This window comes from Chiloscyllium plagiosum, chromosome 7, assembly GCF_004010195.1.
Source record: "Chiloscyllium plagiosum isolate BGI_BamShark_2017 chromosome 7, ASM401019v2, whole genome shotgun sequence".
NCBI classification, from domain to species: Eukaryota; Metazoa; Chordata; class Chondrichthyes; order Orectolobiformes; family Hemiscylliidae; genus Chiloscyllium; species Chiloscyllium plagiosum.
The window spans coordinates 12,305,498-12,318,953 of record NC_057716.1 but is presented as its reverse complement, the minus strand read 5'-3'; the positions used below and the strand labels follow the sequence as shown (position 1 = coordinate 12,318,953).

The 13,456-nt window shown below is 40.9% G+C and overlaps 1 protein-coding gene across 1 annotated transcript in view; it reads right to left on the bottom strand.

The window, feature by feature from the left end:
- The window catches only part of LOC122551900 (protein unc-80 homolog), a 284,010-nt gene that overhangs the window by 56,942 nt on the left and 213,612 nt on the right, over positions 1-13,456 (bottom strand). The window contains exons 46-48 of the mRNA XM_043694468.1: positions 8,197-8,331; positions 7,248-7,386; positions 2,625-2,721 (exon numbers count right to left, since the gene is read on the bottom strand). Coding sequence (XP_043550403.1) covers positions 2,625-2,721; positions 7,248-7,386; positions 8,197-8,331 — 371 coding nt within the window. The remainder of the gene's footprint in view (positions 1-2,624; positions 2,722-7,247; positions 7,387-8,196; positions 8,332-13,456) is intronic.

Below are 13,456 nucleotides of genomic sequence, written 5' to 3'. Positions count from 1 at the left end.
CAACATGACCTCCCAACTCCTGTAGTCAATACTCTGACCAATAAAGAAAACATACCAAACACCTTCTTCACTATCGTATCTACCTGCGACTCCACTCTCAAGGAGCTATGGACCTGCACTCCAAAGTCTCTTTGTTCAGCAACACTCCCTAGGACCTTACCATTAAGTGTATAAGTCCTGCTACGATTTGCTTTCCCAAAATGCAGCACCTCACATTTATCTGAATTAAACTCCATCTGCCAATTCTCAGCCCATTGGCCCATCTGATCAAGATCCTGTTGTAATCTGATGTAATCTTGTTTGCTGTCCACTACACCTCCAATTTTGGTGTCATCTGCAAACTTACTAACTATACCTCTTATGCTCACATTCAAATCTTTTATATAAAATAGTGGACCGAGCACTGATCCTTGTGGCACTCCACTGGTCACAGACCTCCAGTCTGAAAAACAACACTCCACCACCACCCTCTGTCTTCTATCTTTGAGCCAGTTCTGTATCCAAATGGCCAGTTCTCCCTGTATTTCATGAGATCTAACCTTGCTAACCAGTCTCCCATGGGGAACTTTGTCGAATGCCTTACTGAAGTCCATATAGTTCACTTCTACCACTCTGCCCTCATTAATCCTCTTTGTTTCTTCATCAAAAAACTCAATCAAGATTAGTGTGAGAGGGGAAAGATATAAAAGAGACCCAAGAGGCAACTTTTTCATTCAGAGGGTGGAACATGTATGGGATGAGCTGCCAGAGTACAATTGCAACATTTAAAAGGCATCTCGATGGGTATATGAACAGGTTTGGAGGGATATGGGCCAGGTGCTAGCAGATGGGACTAGATTGGGCTGGAATATCTGGTCGGCATGGACGAGTTGGACCGAAGTGTCTGTTTCCATGCTGTACATCTCTATGACCCTATGACCTCTGCAGAAATGGTCCTGAAACACATTGCTGACAGAATGAAGGGTCCAGTAGGTTTTGGCATTGTTAAAAGTATTCATTACTTCGTCTAAAAAAAATACATAAATCCGTAAAGTTGTCAAGAACATAAAGCACAAAGTTTTGATTTCATTAGAGATTAATTGAAGCATTTTCAATGTATTGAGTTATTTCACATCAATGAATGAATCATTTAAATAGTGACATCACTGGTAGACAAATAAACTTATTTTATATCAGTATGATTCCTGAAACATGTGCTAAGTGGATTTTAGGCGAATTGACAAGGAAGTGTGATGGAAGAGAGTGGCTGGGGGAACAGCATGGGTTGCCATAAGTTGGTAAGATGGGAGATTGGTAGAGGAGCATAGGGCTTATAAGGGACAAATTGGTTGCTGGACCGGAGTCACGGTGTGGATGAGAAGGTAGGAAGGACTGTGGATGGTGGGTTAAGGGCTGTGGAGGTCGGAGAGGACATAGGGAGATGTAAACAAGCATAGGTGGTTTAGAGGTTATGAGGTAGCTTCGATCACCATGGATAGGCATGAATGTATGAAAGAGGTGAGGTGACCTCAGGAATCAGGGCTAGAGTGATGTCTTGGTTCTATTCATTTTACGCAACATAATGTCAGTACACGGGCAGGAACCAGAAGCCTCTCTGCTGTTTTTCTGGGATCACCCAGCCCACCTCCTCTGGTGTCCCATCACCCCAGTATGAATATCCAAACTTTCCAGGCGAGGTTTTCCCATGCCAAGTTCACATGGCTGGAGAATGTCCCGTATCCATGCTCTTGACCTGGCAATGAAAATTGTGGCGAAAGTGAGGGCTGCAGATGCTGGAGATCAGAGCTGAAAATGTGTTGCTGGAAAAGCGCAGCAGGTCAGGCAGCATCCAAGGAACAGGAGAATCGACGTTTCGGGCATAAGCCCTTCATGAAAATTGTGGCGTCAGGGGGAGGATGGATTAGGGTGGGCGAATTAAACATTAAACACCATTAGTACAGAAGGAGAAATTATCCAACCCTCACTATCACTCTGTTTGACTGAGAAAGAAAAATGGGACAGGAAGGAGATTGGCAATTTAAAAAATCTCCCAGAATAAATCAGAACCTAAAGGAATGGAAGTCTTATAATTGCTCACCTTCTGGGTAAGTCAGCATATTTGGCAATGCATAGGCAGATAGTTACTAGATTCAGGTTTCTGCTGCATGTTTCAAAGGTCATTAATGTGCAGATGCAGCAACTTCAGAATGGTCTCAGGAACGTGAAGTGAGAGTATTTAGCATATGGTTGAGCAATGCAAATCGGCCAGTTCATGAGGTGTCACGCCCTCACCATAACTGCAGGCAGATTTGTGTATGAATAATGACAGATTATCAGATATCAGGATATTTTCCCGCATAATCCATGCCACAGTTTACTGAACACTTAATTTTGTTTTGTTTTATTGCACGAAATAATGAGTTCACAATTCATCACTAATCCTACACGTCTGTGTAATTTCTCCTTTTCGGCTCAGTCTGACAAATGTATAACTTACTTGAGTGTTATATGCTTCAATTTCAATTTCATATTTCTTCAATTTTTAGTACGAGCTTTGCTTTCTGGCGATATAATTCACATAATGTGAAGGTATTTATGAAAGAAACATTATTTCTAAATTTATGTCTGAAGTAACATTCCTGTACCTTCTAAGTGATTCCGGTGCGTATGCAACTACAGTAACACATAGCTTTATAGCTTCACTGATAGAGAAGGCAAGATCTTCATTTCCATAGCAGAAATCTAGAAGAACATGAAAAAAAATATTGTTTAAGTCAAGTTTGCTACACTGGTGCTCATTTTACATGATTTAATTGTCATTTAAGTAAGCCTGGAAACTTAGAATTTTACTAATTTTGCTCAGCAATATTTTAATTGACTAGTGATTTGAAAATGATAAAAAAAACTCCTGTTTTATTCTAGAACAATCACTAATTACCAGAAATTAAAATGAAAAAATGTCCTTACAAATGTCAAAGTAGGTCAGTAACTCTGTGGTGATTAACTCACTCCAATTGCTCAGATCCTGTCCACCATTTACAAGGCACATGTCAGAGGTCTGATGGACTACTTGGCTCAACACCATCCAGGACAAGGCAGCATGCTTAATTGGCAAACCCACTTACCACCCCAAAAATCTACTTCTCCACCAGCAGTACACATTGTCAACAGTGTGCACCATTGACACAATGCACTTAATCTGTTTGCAAAGAATCCTTCAACTGCATCTTTGAATCACCTGACCTATACTTACTAAAACAAGGGTAGCAGACATATGGGATTGCTACATTGGGGCAAGATGTAAATGGTAATTTGTGATTACGTGCATTTCTTGACTTGAAGGATATTAACAGTTGGACTCTGCAAGGCTCAGGACTTTGTCCCTTGCTTTTAGTAGTCTACATTAATGCTTTAGACCCTAATGTAGAACATATGATAAAGAAGTTTGCAGATATGAAAATTGGCTGTGTGGTTGATAGTCAGAATGAAAACTTTAGATGTAAGGGTCTGTGCAGTTGGCCCAGGCAATGCATTTCCGAGAGTGCAGCAGCAAAGGATAAAAAAAAGACAAAAATAGGAGGTTTCAGAGTACTGTAGAACAATATTGGGACCTTGGAACGTACGTCCATACAAAGGTAGCAGGACAGGTCAATAAGGTGGTTAAGAAAGTGTAAGTGTGTTTTATTAATTGAGACATTGTCTCATTAGTTGTTTCATAAAAGCATAAAAGGCCACTGATACACACTGCAAACCCACAGAACCTCACTGTTACCTTGACCTTACATCCTCACACCTTGCTTCCTGTAAGGACTCCATCCCACTCTCTCAGTTTCTCCGTCTTCATCGCATCTGTTATCTCAATGCCACATTCTATAAGGGTCCTCAGAAATGTCCAGCTTTTTTCCTCAACTGAGGATTCCCTGCTGCCGTGGTTAACAGGGCTCTTAGAGGTCATAGAGTCATAGATATGTACAGCATGGAAACAGACCCTTCAGTCCAACCTGTCCATGCAACCAGATGTCCCAACCCAATCTAGTCCCACCTGCCAGACCCAGCCCATATCCCCCCAAACCCTTCCTATTCACATACCCATCCAAATGCCTTTTAAATGTTGCAATTGTACCAGCCTCCACCACTTCCTCTGGCAGCATTCCATACACGTATCACCCTCTACGTGAAAAAGTTGCCACTTAGGTCCCTTTGATATCTTTCCCCTCTCACCCTAAACCTATGCCCTCTCGTTTGGACTCCCCAACCCCAGGGAAAAGACTTTGTCTATTTATCCGATCGATGCCCATCATAATTTTGTAAACCTCTCTAAGGTCACCCCTCAGCCTCCGACACTCCAGGGAAAACAGCCCCAGCCTGTTCAGCCTCTCCCCATTGCTCAAATCCTCCAAATCTGGCAACATCCTTGTAAACCTTTTCTGAACCCTTTCAAGTATCACAACATCTTTCCGATAGGAAGGAGACCAGAATTGCTCACAATATTCCAATAGTGGCATAACCGATGTCCTGTACTGCCACAACATGACCTCCCAACTCCTGTACTCAATACTCTGACCAATAAAGGAAAGCATACCAAACACCTTCTTCACTATCTTTATCTAAATTAAACTCCACCTGCCACTTCTCAGCCCATTGGCCCATCTGATCAAGATCATGTTGTAATCTGAGGTAACCTTCTTTGCTGTCCACTACACCTCCAATTTTGGTGTCATCTGCAAACTTACTAACTGTACCTCTTATGCTCGCATCCAAATGAGGACCCAGCACCAATCCTTGTGGCACTCTACTGGTCACGGGCCTCCAGTCTGAAAAACAACCCTCCACCACCACCCTCTGTCTTCTACCTTTGAGCCAGTTCTGTATCCAAATGGCTAGTTCTCCCTGTATTCCATGAGATCTAACCTTGCTAACCAGTCTCCCATGGGGAACTTTGTCGAATGCCTTACTGAAGTCCATATAGCTCACTTCTACCACTCTGCCCTCATCAATCCTCTTTGTTACTTCATCAAAAAACTCAATCAAGTTTGTGAGACATGATTTCCCATGCACAAAGCTGTGTTGACTATCCCTAATCAGTTCTTGCCTTTCCAAATACATGTGCAACCTGTCCCTCAGGATTCCCTCCAACAACTTGCCTACCACTGACGTCAGGCTCACTGGTCTATAGTTCCCTGGGTTGTCCTTACCACCCTTCTTAAACAGTGGCACCACGTTAGCCAACCTCCAGTCTTCCGGCACCTCACCTGTGACTATCGATGATACAAAATCTCAGCAAGAGGCCCAGCAATCACTTCTCTAGCTTCCCACAGAGTTCTAGGGTGATCAGCTTCTGGGGGTTTATCCACTTTTATGCGTTTCAAGACATCCAGCATTTCCTCCTCTATAATATGGACATTTTGCAAGGTGTCACCATCTATTTCGTTACTTTCTATATCTTCCATATCCTTTTCCACAGTAAATACTGATGCAAAATACTCATTTAGCATCGCCCCCATTTTCTGCGGCTCCACACAAAGGCCGCCTTGCTGATCTTTAGTTATCCAGCATTCCCTATACCTACCAGCCTTTCCTTTCACCCTAACAAGAATATACTTTCTCTGGATTCTCGTTATCTCATTTCTGAAGGCTTCCCATTTTCCAGCTGTCCCTTTATCTGTGAACATCTGCACACAATCAGCTTTTAAATGTTCTTGCCTAATACTATCAAAATTGACCTTTCTCCAATTTAGACCTTCAACTTTTAGATCTGGTCTATCTTTTCCCATTACTATTTTAAATCTAATAGAATTATGGTCGCTGGCCCCAAAGTGTTACCCCACTGACACCTCAGTCACCTGCTCTGCCTTATTTCTCAACAGTAGGTCAAGTTTTGTACCTTCTCTAGTAGGTACATCCACATACTGAATCAGAAAACTTTCTTGTACACACTTAACAAATTCCTCTCCACCTAACCCCTTAACACTGTGGCAGTCCCAGTCTATGTTCGGAAAGTTAAAATCCCCTACCATAACCACTCTATTATTCTTACAGATAGCTGAGATCTCCTTACAAGTTTGTTTCTCAATTTCCCTCTGACTATTAGGGAGTCTCTAATACAATCCCAATAAGGTGATCATCCCTTTCTTATTTCTCAGTTCCACCCAAGTAACTTCCCTGGATGTAGTTCTGGGAATATCCTCCTTTATCACAGCTGTAATGCTATCCCTTATCAAAAATGCCACCCCCTCTCCCTCTCTTGCCTCCCTTTCTATCCTTCCTATAGCATTTGTATCCCTTGCCTCCCTTTCTATCCTTCCTATAGCATTTGTATCCTGGAACATTAAGCTGCCTGTCCTGCCAATCCTTGAGCCATGTTTTTGTAATTGCTATGATATCCCAGTCCCATGTCCCTAACCATGCTCTGAGTTCATTTGCCTTCCCTGTTAGGCACCTTGCATTGAAATATATGTAGTTTAATTTATTAGTCCTACCTTGTCCCTGCCGGCCCTGACTGTTTGACTCGCTTCTGTGGTCAACCAATCTCCCATACCTTGGCCTTCATCCCTTCCCTCCCCTCCCACAACAACAATAGGGTCCCTCTGGCCCTCACTTACCTCCCCATCAGTCTCCTCATCCAATGGATTGTAACGCACCATTTCCATTACCTTCAATGGGATGCCACGACCTGACACATATTCCCCACCCCTCACTTTGTGTATGAAAAATCATTGGGTAAATAGTTTGCCAGTTTTGAAGCATCAAGCATCAAACTTTGGATCAATCTGAAGTAATAAACCTGCACAAAAACTACTTTTCAGGATATCAAGCAGGAATTGCCTGACTGCAATTAAATCTTTGCTTTTGGAATTAAAATGTAGTAAGTACAGTTTTAGCAGCTAATGAGAAGCTAAGGAACAGAGAATCAAGAAAGTAACAATACTTAGTGAAAGGGGAATCTGAGAATAAATGCTGGCAATAAGTAAAATCAATTAAATAAATTTAATCTAAGAGTTTGTTACACTCTAATAATCTGAATGCATTGTTAGTTTGCATGATATCACAATTAATTTTAATGCTGATGAGAAAAGTACTTGGATCAGATTTGTTTTTTGGATATATACTTTCCCTTCAGAAAAAAGGATTGCAATATATTAAATTCTTATAAACACCACAGTTCATTAAATGGGATTATTCTCAATACTAATCATATAATGTCACTGTGCACTGCAACATACCTCCACTGCATAAAACATTATTGTAATAAATTTCAGTAAGGTTACCAAGAGATTTGAGTGGTTTCTCAGCTTTCACTAATTCCAGTACATCCAACGTATCTTGTGTATCACCCTCCAAAGACACCAAAAGGTCAAACAGACATTGAGAAGACACACCTTTGGCCGATCCACTCGTTGTAACATCCTAAGTACAAAAACCAAATGCTAGTTTTCTTTGATACAATTTTTCCTTCCATCACTAATTTTCTTTTATTAACTTATGTTTTTAATCAACTTGTTCTTATACACTCTGGAGCAAGTGGGATTTGAACCCATGCCTTCAGGTCCCCGGGTTAGGGACACTACCATTGTGCCACAAGAGGGCCCATCTAATCAGCTTTTTAAAAAAATGTTAACCTATTTTTCCCTAATCTACCTGTTTAGAGATGTTACAGAGGAACCTCGATTATCTTAAGGTCACGGTGGGGAGTATTTCCTTCAGTTAATTGAATGCTGGTTAGCCAAGCATCGGGACCTTGCAATCTTGCCGGATAATCCGAAATTCGGATAATCGATTGCCGGATAACCGAGGTTCCTCCGCACATAGCATTAGAGCAGGTGGGACTTGAACCCAGACCTCCCATTCAGGGGTAGGGACACTACCACTGTGCCACAAGAGGTTGCCACACCCTGGAAAATCTGGCCCATTGTATTTTAGCATCAAAATTATACATTAGCTGGATAGAATACTTTGATGACAAATGATCTGGATTATATTGTTAGATATCCCTTCCTCAAAAGGTGGCGGATGCTGTATCATTAAATATTTCAGATCAGCCTTGACCTTATTGAGTGGGGGAGCAGGCTTTGAAGGGCCTGGTGGCCTACTCTTATTCCTTACTGTCATCCAACAGCCTTGCCCACTATAATTGTGCAATACTTAAAGACAGATTTGAATTAATATGTGGAGCCAATTGGAGAGAGATGGAACACAAGGTGAATCTTATCTACTTACTGAGAACTCCAGTAAGGGTGCTGCACTCGCAAACAATTGGAGAATAAAAGGCTTTCGATGCAAAATATAAAACTGTCGACAAGAAAATTCAATTGCTTGGCGTAGCAATGGATTGCTTTCATAATCAGCATAGACCTGTGGGAGGGAATATTTTAAAACAATGTGAATACAAGCAAAAAGCACATACTTTATATAGCCCATGATGAACATATATAGTATATGTATAGTATCGTAAGATTCAATTTGCATGCATGATTTCAGTTGGGAAGTTATACTCTTTACATTGTTTCTCTCTAAGGAGAGAAATGCATTTATGTACTGCATTGCAGGACCTCAAAATGCTCCAAAGAATGTTTGAGTTATGACACTCATTAAATTTGTAGTCACTCTTGCAGTAAGGAAGAACAGCAGTCAATCTGTACACTGGAACCTTCCACAACAGCAATGAAATACTGGCAATATAATCATTTTTAAGTGATGTTGACTGAGGGATAAATATTGACTGCAGAACTCGGATTATACCTCTGCACCTCTTCAGGGGACTAAGAGGATCATTTTTATCCAATCACCTGAGTTGAATGCCTACTGATTTTTTTTTTGCCTAATATTGTTACTTGAAGCATACATTTACTGTTGTCCATTAGTGGGTTGTCTTGCTAGAATGAGAGCTTACAAAGAGAATTAATGAGTGTACAGCCATTTCACTTAGAGCAGTGTCAAAACAGGGGTTTGTTTGGAAACAAAATGTAGAATGTTTGACAAATTTATGCATTAACTTCACATGAAAGCACAAAAAGGGTCTTGGGTTAATATGACTTCTGAATGAGAATATCTCCAAAAGCAGCACTGAATTAACGATATAAATCCTTGTGCTCAAATCTCTGGAGCAGGACTTGAACTCATGACTATCTCGTTAGTGCTTCCAACTGAGCCATTGAGACATTAGAGTACCGACGTTATTGTCTTTGTAAGAAATGACCATGTCATTAATTATTAGTATCTTATGTACCTCGGACACAGCACAGAGCCTGAAACCAAAGAACAAGAAGAAAATAAATTCTGTCATTATTTAGTCTTGGGAACAAACTGATGAGTTTTTGTTGAATATACTGTGCTGATTGTGTCAAACAAATTGAAGTAAGTACAGCTGAAAGGCAATGAAATGTTAATGCTACTCCAGCCCATGCCTGAAAACTGGCCATATCTTGCTGCATGCAGGGGCAGGACTCCTTCATTAACTCAAGAATTGCAAATGGCACTGAACATTGTGCCATGATCAGCAATCTTATGATGAAAATAAGGATTTTGTGGTTGAAACAGCTGAAGGTGACTTGGCCTAGTTCTACAGGTATCAACAAAGAACATAAAGACCGAAGGAATAGTTTGGCAAAATGCTTTATTTGCTTATTATAATTTAGCATTAATATTGCAGTCCCAATGTTATTCCCAAAGTTTGCATAGTCTTCTGTTTTATTCAATGTCCACTACAAAGAATGGCTCAGCAGCAGCACTACTGATCGAGCTGATCAGGTCCTGAAGGACATAGCAGCCAGACTGAGTCTTCAGCAGGTGGTGAGGGAATTAACAAGAGGGAAATGCATACATGACCTCGTCCTCAACAACCTGTTGGCTGTAGATACTTCTGTCCATGACAATATCAGTAAGAGTGACTGCTGCACAGTCCTTGTGGAGACAAAATCACATTGGGAGTATCATCCATTGTGTTGTCACACTCCATAGGCCAAATGGGACAGATTCAAACAGATCTAGCAACTCAAGTCTGACTCAAAAAAAATTTCACATGGTATTTTGAGTTTCATTTGAAGTACGTGTTAGCCATAAGTAGGTTAGCCATTTGAGGTTCATTCTACTACAGTTGCATAATTTCTATTGTTATAATTGCCTAATTTATCTCAGTTCTTAATGTTCTGAGCTATGATTCTCCTTTTGTATTGACATCTTCAGTCTATGTCTGGGTGGTCTCACATTAGGAGAAAATGAGGACCGTAGATGCTGGAGATCAGAGCTGAAAAATGTGTTGCTGGAAAAGCGCAGCAGGTCAGGCAGCATCCAAGGAGCAGGAGAATCGACATTTCGGGTATAAGCCCTTCTTCAGGAATGAGGAGGGTGTGCCAAGCAGGCTAACATGAAAGGTAGGGAGGAGGGACTTGGGGGAGGGGCATTGGGAATGCAATAGGTGGAAGGAGGTTAAGGTGAGGGTGATAGGCCGGAGAGGTCAGGAAGAAGATTGCAGGTCAAGAAGGTGGTGCTGGGTCCAAGGGTTTGGACTGAGAAAAGGTGGGGGGAGGGGAAATGAGGAAGCTGGAGAAATCTGCATTCATCCCTTGTGGTTGGAGGGTTCCTAGGTGGAAGAGCTCTTCCTCCAGGCGTCGTGTTGCCATGGTCTGGCGATGGAGGAGGCCAAGGACCAAGGACCCCTCCCACTCCGCCAAGGACATGCAGGTCCTTGGCCTCCTCGCCCCTCCCCCAAGTCCCTCCTCCCTACCTTTTATGTTAGCCTGCTTGGCACACCCTCCTCATTCCTGAAAAAGGGCTTATGCCCGAAACGTCGATTCTCCTGCTCCTTTGATGCTGCCTGACCTGCTGCGCTGGTCTCACATTAGCACTGCCATTGACTCCTGCATTCTTTGTGTAACTATTGGACACACTTTTGGAGCCAAGAAATTTGCTGGGAGTGAATTTTTCGTAGAATGTTTTGTTAAGGCTTTGGGAATTTGTTTCAAAGTGTGCTACTTTCTGTCAATCTAACTCAAGTTAGATTGGAATCTTTCCATGTTCAACACTTCAGATTAGTCCAACAGTTTACATGTAATTACTGAGATCAGGATTTAAAAGTAAGATTTTATAAGATTGATTATAGTCTATTAAATTCTGTTTTATATTCTTCAATAGAATCTTTGGTAGCTTTCTAAGTTTATCAAAGTATGAGCATGCCTTGTGTGCATTTAACAGATTTTCTTAGCAATTGTGACAAATGTTAGTAGATTATCCAAACATTACTCCTTGTCAAATTCCTGAGCCTCCAAGCTCTGAAAATACTTTACACCTGATCTTGCTTCAGGCAGGAAGCAAAAGTGCCAAGACCATACCTTATTTTCCCTTTGCTGAGATTGTAACCCATTTTTATATATGTATTTCATTTTGCCTTTGGCCAAAAGGCTCAGCTTCATAGCACATCAGTGGGAAATAACAGACATTTGGCTTGTTTCATCCATTGCTCTTAAAAGTAACTCAAATTCCAATATTCTATCTTAAAAAAAATCCCTTACTTTCTGAACTTCGCCTTTGCAACCATAGGCAATGTCAACATAGACCCAAGCTTGATGGTGAAATAGAACTTAAGACACATTTCCTTGTGGTTAGAGTTTATAAACAATTTGGTAATCAGCTTCTACCTGTGCCACCTTTATATTTACTCAGTCATTTAGTTAATCAATTCAACACAGTCAGCAGCATTAATTCCTTTTTGTTGACACTAATGTCTATCATATAATACTGCTTGCATTCGGATGTTTATTTTGCCTATTTATTTATAGCAAGTTCTTCTTAAGCCTGATTTGTTCTTATGCACAGAAACCTGGTCCACGTTTTCCATTAATTTGAGTCTGAAAAGTGGATAAACTGGGGAAAAAAAACGTAAACTTTGATAATGGGACTTGATCTCTGGTGTGTAATGCAGTGAGGAATAACACTAGTAAATCCAATATTTGCTGCCCATCCTTAATTGCTCGAGTGGGAGGCTCACAGTGCCATTTCAAACAGAAGTTCAGAGTCAACCATGTTGTTGTGGGTCTGAAATCACATGTTGGTCAGACCAGACAGTGACCTAAAGGAAATTAATAAACCATTAGGATTTTTTTACAACAATTGATAGTTTCATGGCCATGATGCTTGAGACTCGTTTCACCAGTTGCCATGGTGGGATTTTCATACATATGACTAGACCAATAGTTTGGATCTCTGGATCACTAGTCCAGTGACATTACCAGTTCCCAATTTCCCTTTTGCTTTTCTCTTGGCCCATCTCCAGCATTTATGGGTTCAGCATTTTGAAGAATTTAAATTCAATTATCTGAAAGCTACAATTAAAGTTAGATTTAGCAATAAAAATGACCATATTGGTCGGTCTACATGTGCCTGCAAAAAACAATGTGGTTGACTCTGAAATGACTGAGCAAGCCACTGGAACAAGTTGCTGTAAGGTGAGAAAGGAATGAAACCAGACACACCACCCACTATCAGCCGAGAACTGGAAATGACAAAGGCACTCCTGACTGGCTGAACTTGCATCCTGCTAACATCTGTGCCCTATGCTAAAATTAGGAGAGTTATCACACAGATTAATAAGGCAACAGTTGCACTCACTGAATCATACCACACAGACAATCTCCTAGACCCAGACTAGGTGCGATGCCCATATCCAGTGAGAGTATAAATCGGGCACCCATAATGATCTCAAGGTGTACTTAGTACCCAATATCCTGTCAATGATAAAAACAACTTCCTTCAATCTTCAGAATATTGCTGCATTACTACCTTATCACTCCCACACCAACATTCCCTGAAGCACATGCTCAATTTTTTTTAACCACCTCCAGACAGAACTATTCCAACATTTACTTGGTTAATCATTTCCAATCTGTCCTCTGAACTCCTGATCATACGAAACTCTCTGTACAGATCCTTACCCACATCAACTCCCTCTTATGCATCAGCTTTTCCTTGCGAACCAACATAAGCTCCTGTTCACAAGGATTTCACATTTAACATTCTTACCTTTGTGTTTAAATATTTTCATGCCCTTGAATTAATTTGAGATCTGTAATCATCTTTAGTGGGAAATGGAAGTGTTATGGTAATGTTGCTGGACTAGTGATCCAGAGATCCAAACTATTGGTCTAGTGATATGTACAACAATTCCACCATGGCAACTTGTGGAATTCAAATTAGATTAATAAACCTGGAATTGAAAGCTAGTCTCAAGAATGGTGGCCATGAAACTATCAATTGTTATAAAAACCCATCTGGTTTATTAATGTCCTATAGGTCACTGCCTGGTCTGGCCTACGTGTGACTTCAGACCCACAGCAACATGGTTGACTCTAAACTGCTGTTTGAAATAGCACTGTGAGCTACCCCATCAAGAGTAATTAGGGATGGCAGCAAATGTTGGACTTACTGATGTTATTCCTCACTGCACTACACACAGATCAAACCCCATTATCAAAGTTTAAGTTTT